General features: G+C 31.9%; 1 protein-coding gene across 1 annotated transcript; it reads right to left on the minus strand.

Annotated features, from left to right (window-relative positions):
• Positions 1 to 110: 110 nt before the first annotated feature.
• Positions 111 to 6,606, minus strand: LOC141815357 (uncharacterized). The gene is made up of 13 exons (XM_074703302.1): positions 6,543 to 6,606; positions 6,330 to 6,444; positions 6,164 to 6,242; positions 5,992 to 6,067; positions 5,830 to 5,913; positions 5,613 to 5,717; positions 4,594 to 4,674; positions 4,408 to 4,472; positions 3,320 to 3,389; positions 3,172 to 3,249; positions 1,815 to 1,912; positions 1,601 to 1,736; positions 111 to 437 (listed from the first exon to the last, which is right to left on the minus strand). Exons 1-13 carry the CDS (start codon positions 6,591 to 6,593, stop codon positions 291 to 293), a joined length of 1,185 nt encoding a protein of 394 aa, XP_074559403.1. The 5' UTR covers positions 6,594 to 6,606; the 3' UTR covers positions 111 to 290.
• Between the last annotated feature and the right edge of the window lie 5,458 nt (positions 6,607 to 12,064).

Raw genomic sequence — 12,064 nt, forward strand, 5'->3', positions numbered from 1 at the left:
CCTTAAATCTCCTTCAAACTCCTTCTGTTCAATCTCCGAGCAAAGGCCTGAGAATCTGAACGTCGTTAAGAAAGAAATAAAGACAAAAATACATGGCTATCGAACTGGTATTTAATTCTCGATTCGACAAATTGAATCGATTTTGATGGAACTGATCGTCTTGAACTGATGTATGTTCAGAACTGGCTCATACATAACCTAGATAATCCAAGAAAACCTGGTGCCACTAAATTTTTATCTTCCAACTTGAATGTTTCATTGGCAGCTCTATCTTCAGAAAGGTATGAGGCTTAGACATTGGGCGGTGGCCAGATCTTCCCAAAAAGCTCTTCCATGCGCCTTGTCTGGTTGGCATGCCCTTCGAGACCAGCAGCCAGAAGCTCCTCTGCAGCAGGTCCAATTGCCGACGCAAAACTCCTTTGATCCCACTTCACAAGCTGTGGCATGGAAGACAAACGTGTGAAGCAGTTTCCTCATGCAATATAACAGTGAATCTTTGCATATGAATCAACAGACAATTTTGATGTTGATGTTTTGTAAAGAGTAGAAAGTGTGGAGGGCAAAACCTTAGCCAAACAATCTCACATCTCGTAGAAAGTGAGGGGAGGAAACCTTCACCTGTTAATCTCGTAACTCCAAATAAGGTTCCTACAATATGCTTAAATAGTAAGATGTCCCAACCTAAAGACCTAAGTGACTTGTCATTCTCTCGCAGAAAATAGGAAGAGCTAACCATTGCTAAATCTAGTGGTAAGTGAGTTGGATGTTAAGGATTTTTGACTAAAGGTTGTGGATTTGAATCAGTATATAGTCACATCTAATGTAGTGTCCCCCTCTCAAGTTCTACATCATCAATATAATATGCTTAAATACTAAGAAGCTCCCAATTGAAATATCTTGACATTTGAGCTCTCTCTTAGGCTTTAAGATTGTTGAATCTTTCCTTAAATGCATGGGTTAAATATAATATAACAAGAGGAAGGAGGCCTTTGACGTCCAACATCATCAAGTACTCCCCTTGATCAATGCACCAATTTGTTTTGCTCAACTTAAGCCTTTGACTTGATAACTTCAAGGTATAAATAGTTATCATTTTAACAGACTTCAGTTCTAATTATACTAATTGCAAGACTCCCAATTCAACATCTCAATTCCTGCATGAAATGGGAACTGAACATAAATATAAATTTGGGAGTGCAGGCAAGTAAAAAAAGTAGCAGATTGTACAGTCAAAATCTCAATTGGCTAGATTTGTTACAAGGTACTTGGGCTTGGTTGTAATGGTTGACTTAATTAATGAATAGAAGCAACATAGCAATCGAAGTGCCTAGACAAAAATGAAATCAATCTCATGGTCCATGCATCTAAAGTACCTTTATCTTTCATAAACTGAAATAAGAATATGGGATGTAACAGAGTAATAGAAAGTATGGTTGTGTTCATAACTACAGGATTCAGGGGCGGATTTGGTGGGGGAACTCCTCACCAGTTGGCACGCATAATATTAATTTGTAAAATCAAACGGCTATCTTAAAACAAGCATACTATAAATTTGATGAAAATGAATCACAAACACATTCAAAAAAGGATAATTAATTACCTCTTCTTCTGTAAAATTGTACACCCTAGCAGACCCTGGTGCTAACCTTCTCACATAAGAATAACTTTCCTCGGGATCAGTAACAGATTCTTTTAGGGACTCTAGAATCTTTAGAGGTGCAATTATGTAATCAATTCTGAGAAACATTTCTAAGGTTCAATTGACAGGAGAAAAGCAAATCCCATAATATACAAGAAGATAGAACAAAGGCTACCCAAGGAGGCTAAATAAATCCTGCTTGTTCCGAACTGCAGCTGCCATCAGCTTTGACTTGTAGCCATACTTGTGAATGTAGTTGTAAGTTTTCTCAACCTGCATTGTTATTAAAAAAAAGAGGCAAATATCAGCCTATTTTTAAATAAGTTTTATATTGTCTACCTGTATACAAAATCAATTTCAGAAGAAACATATTTCTCTCCTCTTTCTTTCTCACCAAGGAAAACATTTCTCTCATACTTTCATTCACTCCAAGAAAACACAAGTGAGTGATTACTTACCTATCCTTCCCTAGAAATTTATTTACCTACCTTACTTCCCTCTTTAGCAAATCATTTGAAAACTTGGCCTTGCAAAAAATTGTCTTTAGCTATATCTACGGTGGATATAAGCAGAGCTCAGTGGGCTCATTGAGAAAAGTTTATAATCCTTAGGCTGCTTATAAGTCTTTAAATATTAAATGAAACATTACACTTAATATTCTTAAGTGCACTATTTTTAGCCATTTTTAAAAAAATATTTTTACTCAGTCTTTTCTCTACAAATTTTGTTCAATATGATAATTTTTATATGTAATCACAAATGTAATAGATCATTTTTTATAAGAAAATTACTCTCGGTGAAACATAGTGTAGTGTTCATAGCTTTTCCAAATATTAGCCCTATTATATTATCTTTTTTTATTATTTTTGATGAGTAATATTTTATTCAGAATTATATAGTTCAATTAAAAGAAGAAAAATTAAATAATTTAAAATTCATCCTTATGTGGCATTCTATTCAACGGGTGACTAAACATTTAGATATATAAATATTCCTAAAGTCTCATGATTATATAATGTCAAGATGTGAGACTCTTTATTCTAGACCTAGTGTGGTAATAAAGAATGTAATAATCTTTTTTATGATAATATTATGTTTATCATAATAATATTTTCACAAATTAATTATTGTTGGTTCCTGAATTCACCATTGGCTGTATATTGCATTTGAAAATTTGTGAGAATGATAATCCCACATGGACTAGTTATCTCTTATCTTGTATTATTAGCCTATATAAGAGGAGGCATAAAACTTATTTTTATAAACATTATTTTCAATGTTCCAATTTAATTTTTTATTAGATAAGCTTGTTATATTGATTACTTTGATCTACAAAATGTTGACCAATGAAGTGTTTATAATCTTATTCTAACATGCTTTTGGAAATGATTCTGATAAACCACTCGGATAGAGTTATATTTTCTGTAGGAAAGTCATTTACATGAGGCTCTTCACGAGGTATTGCTGTCTCATTAGCCACATAATATCAATTCTTACATAAACTTTCACCCAATGAGAACAATTGAACTTACCAAAGCCAATCCAGGATCTTCTCCATTCTTGCTAGAAGATTCAATCTCGCGATCACCAGAGTGATTGCGAGCCCAATCCTGAAGTGCACTTTCATATTGACTATAAGAATATTCACTTTAAGGCATAATAAATCAACATAAGAATTACCCTAATACGGCCAACAAATATCTGGATAACAGATGCACCAGCTTGAGCTGCAGCTGCTGCTTGAGGAAAACTTCAAAGGATGCAAAAACATTAAAGATCAGAACAGCCCAAAGATGGAATTGCCAGCATAAAAATGACAGCTACACATGTTATCGTTGTTGCAAGGTAATGAATGATACAATCCAATGAGCAACAAGAAGCTAAGTTGGAATTTTAAAAATCCTCTTTAATTAAATAGATAAAGGCAAAAGGCCAAGCTTTGTCTATGTGCAATCAACAAGGAGTACCCAAACGACATGATTTTGCATTTGAACTAGTAAACAATAGCAAGCAGTTAATTATTCAAATGCACGAAAATCAAACAATGCCAATAAAATGAGAAAAGAAACACGGAACTTCTATTACTTTTAGTATTGAAATTCTCTTAGAAAAAAATGGAGGAATGAGATCAAGAATTTTTTCATAGGTCAGGCATATAAAATCTGCAGTTAATCAACAACATTTCCATAATAAAAATACCAATAGTGTTTTTATAAAATGATTGACAATGCATTTGCTTAAAACTTGACACAGAATATGTTGCAAGTTTTATTTTTAAAAATTATGACTGTGTATATATGTCAGTATCTTATTTATGGGAAATGAATGTTTAAATGCCCAAGTCTAGGGGCAGAACCATGTCAGAGGTTATGGGATCACTTGATCCAATAAAAGCTATAACCACTCACCATGGTTAATCAATAATGAATAAATAATATGTGTTTAACCTCCCATTTTGTTTAAATTTGGAACCACAAAAGCTAACACAAGGTCAATCGATTCACCTGAAATATAGACTAATATGTTTGTTTAGGAAATGTTTAAATAGCTTCTTATTTTCTCAGAAAATTGTTCAATTCCTAATATATTCAAGTTTTTGTTCTCTTTTTGCAAAAAAAAAAAGTATAGTAAATACTTTTTCTATTTTTCTTCTCTTTTAACAAATTCTTTTTTACTCGAGAACAATTTCATTGTCCAGCCAAATTCTTAATCTTCAATTTTGATGAACTAGTCTTTTTTTTTTTTGAATTATTAGGAAATGTAAATACCTGTATACAAAGGTTAAATGGGTTTGTATTCCTTCCAATTCCAGTAATCTAGAGGCCTCTATTCCCTGAATATAGTAGGGGGGAAATCTTTAATCAAAGACAATAGATTGAACATGAATCAACCAATATTAGCATGCTAATTCATTCAACATTAGAAATTCTAGATAAACTAAATTCATGTCTTACTTGCCAAGTTGAAGGAATTTTGAAAAGTAAACGCTGTGGAGAAACCTCTAATTCATTGTATAGCTTCAACAGTTGATTGACCTGGCATTCCATTGCAAAAAGTGCTACACGCATCAGATCAATTTGATACATTAATCGATGGTCCCCTATGTGAACAAATGCTTCGAACAGGGATCAAATCCAAACTATAATAAGAGTATCCAAAGAAATTACAATGATGAACTACCTTTAATTAAAAGAGAGTACCCTTGTCACAAAGCTAGTTTGGCTTTTGAGCAGCCAAACAAACTCCTAATCCGAAATGCAAGTTAACATCCAGTGACCACCACAAGGCCCCATAATGGTACGAGCCTTGGGATAAAAATCACAAGGGTGACCTTTATATCAAAGAAGTGACCTTTATACTTCAAATCATGAAAAGGATAATTATCAAAGTAGCATCCTATTGCCTCAAGTATAACAATTGTTCCTCTCTTTATCCATATTGATTACAAGTGAACAGTTTCAATGAACTGTTCACTTTTATCAACTGAAACAAAAATCATCCTGACTCTTATAAAAACAAACAGTTTTTCTTTAAATTAGTAATGGAGGCAGTTTTATGTAAATATTCACTTGTAGCGAGTCTAAAGTTACAAGAGAAATTAGTAAAAATGAACTTTTTTCAATCTTAGTGCAACCAAAAGAGTGGTAAAATGGGCATATTAGAGATGGTGGGGGTCCCTTTGAAGAATAATAAAAACATTAGTCGTCCATTTGATGATTTTAAAAATAATCTGGATTCTTGCCAAGAGGCGTGCTCCCAGACTACTTTTTTCAACCCACAAAAAAGACGAGGTGTATACAGTAGCAAGAAAATGCTACAGTTGGAGGATATGGGGTTTGTAGAAAATATATCATGGACTAATCCAGACAGGTTTAGCATGAATCTAACTGCAAACAAAATACAAAGACAAAGCAATCAACAAGCCAACACCTCGTATCAAGCAAGCAAAAAAATCCAAGATGATTAACCTTACCTTATGAATTATGCCTTGGGTATCATAAGCTAAGCGAGCATCAACTTCTGTTGACACCCTCCCAGGGACAGATCTAACTAACTCAGCTCCCACATTCACTAAGGCCTGCCAATTTACCAAGTTCATTATTGCCTCTTATTATAGTATGAAAAAATGAAACAAAGAATTTCGTAGAAGATCATCCATCTATATAAAGTAGAGTAGTGTAATAACAAACCCTGTCGAAAAACCAAGACGACCGTTCGCTAGAATCCTCTAGTCCGAAGCATTCACTAGCAGCCAATGCTGTCTCTATGGCACTCTACCATCAATAAGTTCACAAATTATACTGCTATAACAAATTTAGTTCACATTTTTTCAGAATTTCAGAATTTCTCACCTTAAACTTGGTGTCAGGAAGGCTGCAAATCCCCAGGAGAAGTGAAGAGCTTACCGTGGCAGCTGTAGGAGGGAACCTGCGGCCGGATTCCACGTCGAAATAAAATGAACAGGAAGTCAGAGTAAAAAAAGGTGAATTTGAACAGCAAAAACAAGGATTAACCGAGGCATGCCTCTCGAAATCATCGAAGACCACGGTATCAGGGACAATCTCGCTGAAGCTAGAAACAAAATCCAGCTCGTTGCTCAAATCTAGGAACACCAAAAAAAAACATGGAGCTACTGATATCCTCATCCAACTAAATAATCACATGAAAACTCACAAAATTGGACCTTTACCAGTGCCGATGGGGGATGAACCACTGCCACCCGACATCCGAACTCCCGTGAAAGATCGCGGGACTCCGTGCAAGAAGATGGAACGAGATCGCGAAGAGCATCTCCAGTTGCAAACCTAATCGAAGAACAATAACCTATCCAAACAAATCCAGCGCAAACAGAGGGAAGTACAGATCAAGGGAAGAAAGAGCGAAGGAAAAGGAACGAGCGTACTTTTGGGAGGAGAGCAATGGAGGAAGGAGAACGACCGACCGAGATCGCCATCGCTACTTCTGCTTCGGAGACCAATCGGCGAACGGAGGAATGTTCTGTGCTCCGGGAGGTCGCTTGGGCGCTATTTATCGACAGATTAAACAACGAAGGATAATGACGATTTTACCCCGAAAGTGTAAGGCCGCTCCGACTGATATAGCAGTGAATATAACGGTACAAACGATTCAACATAAGTAACGATGTTTTTTAATATAAGAATAAAAAATATATCTCATTTGTTCATATAAAACATTATTCCTGCGTAAAATTCTTTTTTAAAAAAAAAATTATATATAGAAGAATACTTTCGACATTGATTATTGGAGGGAAAATATATATTTTTACTATAAAGATAAACAAAAAGTCATAATGAAGAATGAAAGAACACATAAATAATTTATAATTTTCATAAAAAAATTAAAATAGTTTTTAATAAAAAAACATTTTTCATAATTTTTTTCTCATAACAGAAAAGTGAAATTTAAAAAATATATATAACCTAAAAAATATTTTCAACGAAGGAAAATCAATTGAACTCTAATTATTAGCAAAAACACTCATCAAGATAACGTGACGTCACATTATCTCTGGGATGGCGAGTTTGGTGATTAGATCGAAGTGGAAGGGCACTGGCGTAATTTCATAGGGCACGCGGACACTCGCTAGTTATCTACCTAGTCGATGATATCGAGGTATCGTATTGTATGATTGAATATAATATTATAGAGTTGTAGAAGAAAAAGAATATAATATTATAATATTGCTGGAAAACAATTTTAAATAATTAAATAAAAAAGGTTTATTAGTATCAAAAGTTTGCCTCTACGGGATTAAAAATGAATCTGATTCGAATCTATTTGAAAATTATCGAATTCGGATTCAAGATTTTTGAATTCAAATTCGGATTGAGATTTTTAGATTAAATTGAGTTCAGTTCGGATCTGAATTAACATTAATTTATGATTCAAGAGGTTTATAATTAAATTAAATTTTATTTTTAAAATTAAGATGTTTTAGTATGATAATAATAAAATATTATAATAAAAATGAAGAATTATTCAGGTTGATCGAGTTATACGAATTTGAGTTTAAAGTTTTTGAGTTGAGTTCGAATTCGAATCAATTTCATATCAATTTTTTAATAATATTTTTATTTTGATATCATCCATCTGAATGGACATCCCTTCTTCTTGACTCTGATTTGTCAATTGAGAACAAAAGGAAATCTACAAGACGAGTTAATAGATGTTTCCGAGATCATTATTTTTAAATGCATAATATATTTTTATGTTTAATTATGGACTAATTAAAAATTGATCGATGATTACTAGTGATAGATTGTGATGTATAATAATCTTATATATAGCTTATAATTTAATTAAACTTCACCAATTTTAGAAGTCAACTTATGTTCTATCATCTAAGCTAAGCAAGTGAGCATGTGATAACTTTTTAATTAGCTACATAATTACTACAAACTTAACTCGATTGTTATGCATCTGATGAATTTATTTATAATTTTGATTATTCAATTTAATGCATTTATATTTATCGATAAACAATTTTTTAAAAAAAATTCAATCCGACACACTAACCTTTGACAGGTCCAATGGGCTTAGGCAATGTGTTGTATATGGCCCATTCAACAACCAATTAATTACTTGCATATAATTTTTATGTTTCATTTTTAATTATATATAAGATAATATATATATATATATCGAAATTCCTTATATATACAATGTATATATGAACATATTATATTTAATTTTCATGTGTTATTAATTAGTGCATGAGGTGATTTAAGTATAGCAATTTGGCTTGTCAAGTCGCTATCTTGATTTGTCCCAATTGGGACCATGCATCTCGTTCTAGCTATCTCATAATATAAATCGGTCGGAATCATAATGTGACAAATGAAGGAATACAAGTTAGAGGAGACAACTCGAACTAATAGTGATCTAAAAGGAGGCAAAACTTGCGAGTAGACCCACTCGTAACCCGCCTTGTCGATCGAACACTAGACGAGACCAAAAATATAATTTATATGTGTGGGGTAGAGTGGTTTAATGTTTTTCTTTTTAATTTAATTTTATTTTATTTTCTATCACCTCAAAAAAAATTGCTAAATATATATAAAAAAATTATTATTATACCTCTTCAAACCTACTTTCGAGTTGGCAATCGAGTTCAATTGATCGATCCACGATGATCGGTCGGTTCGAAATGGCACAATTAGGCATCCCACAATGTGCCAAACTCTGTCGATTAGGCTCGTACCCTTAATTGTCCTGCAATATTTACATTTGTATTTCTGAATATAATTAACAGCTAGAGTGATTTCATTGTAAATAATTTAAGTGTCTTTTCTTTAATTACGAGAGAATAAAATTAATCATATTCGATTAAATTATCCATTTGGGATATATATGTGATCTCGATGTGAATTGGATAAGATTAATTATAAATGGATTTTTTTTAATTTCATTGATTGTCCACATCCCAACTGCCATATCGTAAGCCATGTGGTGGCAACTAATCCTTTGTCTAATTACAATAATTATCATCATTCTTTATTTCACGTAATTTCATGCATATGCAAGCCATGCATACATTATTATTATTATTTAGGTTAATTAACATGTATATTTCTTTAAAACATGTATTATTTAAAAAATGAACTGAGATTATATTGTTTTTAAAACCTTGAGTTATGCCACAATTATATCCCAATCAAACCGCCTAATTACAGTATGTATATTTTTTTCTTAGAGGAGAGTTATTTTATTTTAATATTAATTATTTATGAATTTTATATGTTTTATACTAATAATTAGAAGGGAAATTGTAGGATGACTCCTTCATAATTATTTCTTACTCCTCCGTGACATTACATATTGGTCTTCGTATGCTAACTAATGACTATCATCTAATATAGCGATAATCTACACATGTTCTTACTTAGTGTTCTCTTAAAAGTCATCTTGTCGTTCTATAAGATGCACTAGCAATGGAAGGATTCTATTAATTAGTATCCCAAATTAAAGGAGCTTAATTAATCCTCCAATCTCTAATTTAATTAAGTGAGGTGTGTGTTAATTATTTATTTGATTATTTACTAATACGATATAAACTAAAATTAAAAATGCTGTGATAATAACTAATATCCATCAAAATGTATATATCACCCTTCATGTGAAGTGTTTAGTGGTGCAATTAGAGCCAAATACACACATTAATTGTGGCCGCGCCATTCCCACGTAAAGCTGCATGTCCCATGCACGCATGCACCGCACGAACGATATCGATCGATATGCAGGAGACAATAATTAATAATACTGCTGTTTTTTGCATATATGATATAATATTTGTGTTTTCTTATACATATGGCTCGTGATTGCCGATTGGTTAATTAAATCAAATAAATATGAATTATTATTCTAGTTTGATAAATAGATAAAATTTCAATAACGTGGATGGGTTATGCAAAGAGAACTAATTAATTGCACTGCTAATGACGTCATAATGATGTCACCATTCAAATTATTTTTTTAAAACTAGTAATGATAAACAAATGTGAAAAAAAATCAGATATAGAATACCTGGAATATGCTAATTAATTAGGATGGATAAAGATTGGGAATATTAATTAAACAGTGACACAAGGAGAAACCAACTGTTGCTCGATTAATAATTGAAGCTGTTTGGTTGGGCCATGAGACAATTCTACATGTTCATGAGAGCTCGTGATGCAGCACTCCAGTCGGGGAACAAAGTAGGGCCCGCGACGATAAAATATTAATTATTTTGCGTCCTGTTTTTTTTTTTTCGAGGTTTTTTTTTTTAAATACAAAGCCCCCCTAAAATAGCTTGATCGTTCGGTGAGAATTTTCCAATTTAGACCCTGAATTTAGTCACATTAATTAGATTTTTAATAAATATTGTTTGATGGATATATATATATATATATATATATATATATATATATATATATATTAAATTTTATTTTTGTATTAATCTAAATCAATCTTGGTTGTCCAATCCAATCAATATATAGTTGTCGCAGGCCTTGCACCATATATTTATAGATCATGATAGTCCATTTACCTGATCGATCGAGACAGTTTTGGTTGCGTGCTTAATCTCTATGTGAATATGAACCTATGGCTGGGTAGGCTAATCGATAGAGTAGGTGGTTAGAAATTTGATACTTCTTGAAGGGGCCCTCATATTTTATAAGATGCCATATATGATATTACTAAGGATTCACATGCATAGAGAGTCCGTTCGACCACGAGCAGAAATAACCTAGGTGGTTGCGAGCATAGAGCAATCAAATATAAACACGAGTCGTGATGAAAGATCTCGCGAGGTTGCGTGTTATGAGTTATGACATACAAGTTCATAAGAATTTCAAACTTTAGCTTATATATATATATATGAGTAAAAACTATATATGTATATATGAGTTGGTGATTGGACAAATTAAAGCCGTTGACTTATGACTAGGGTTGACTTTTTCATATGAATGAAATTACTTTTGAAAATTTGGAAGGCTAATTTTAAAAGTTACTAGACAAAATATTATGGAGAGAACTTATGGAAATGTAATCTAGTAATAAAGTTGACTTTCTAGTTTATCGTTGACTTTGTGTTTTAATGGGCAACACACTAATTGTGCATCACAAGGAGTGTGTATGTAGGCATATAGAGATATGTTGACAACAATAGAAGTAGGTCGATGAGAAAAAACAACTAAAAGGAAATCTAATAATATTCTCAATTATTAAATTTGTAATTTCTTTTTATCCCAACTACTGTATTCTTCTCCTCTCCTTCAAGTAAACAGAATTATATAAATTTAAAGAAAAAGATAAATATTAAGAAATATATTAAATTTGAAAAAAATATGCATAATGTACTTCATTTTTCCGGGACATATAATGCATACTCATTGTTGATTAGAATCTCTAATGTGGCTGTACTTTGATGGGGTCTAGAATCACATCAGTGCTTGGACCATCGATTTAAGATTTCCCCCCATAATTTATTCAAAAGAATTAAATTATAAATAATAATTCATAAAAAAATCTTGTATTAATTCATATAAATAGTTTTTTATTTATATTAAAAAAGTAATATAAAAACTTCGCGTTAACCTTTTAACACATTCACTTAATGCACAAAATAACATTTGCTAAATTTAGCAAACAATCCAAAATTGGAACCGGCTCGATTTATTTATTTACTTGTTTTTTTGCTAAATTTGTCTATTATTTTATATCGAAACCCAAATCCATTAAATTTTATATTCCATCAAAATAAATGTAATGGAGGAATATTAAATTATTTATTTTTTTATGAGCTCAAAATTAATAGATTAAGAACGAAATATTTAGAAAAAAATCATGTATAAATATAAAAATATATATATATATATTTCCTTAAATATTTTTTGTGTGTGTGTATAGCAATTTTTATAA

This window comes from Curcuma longa, chromosome 21 (genome assembly GCF_044706935.1).
Source record: "Curcuma longa cultivar G26 ecotype Majalengka, Jawa Barat chromosome 21, ITB_CL_G26_1.1, whole genome shotgun sequence".
Taxonomy (NCBI): domain Eukaryota; kingdom Viridiplantae; phylum Streptophyta; class Magnoliopsida; order Zingiberales; family Zingiberaceae; genus Curcuma; species Curcuma longa.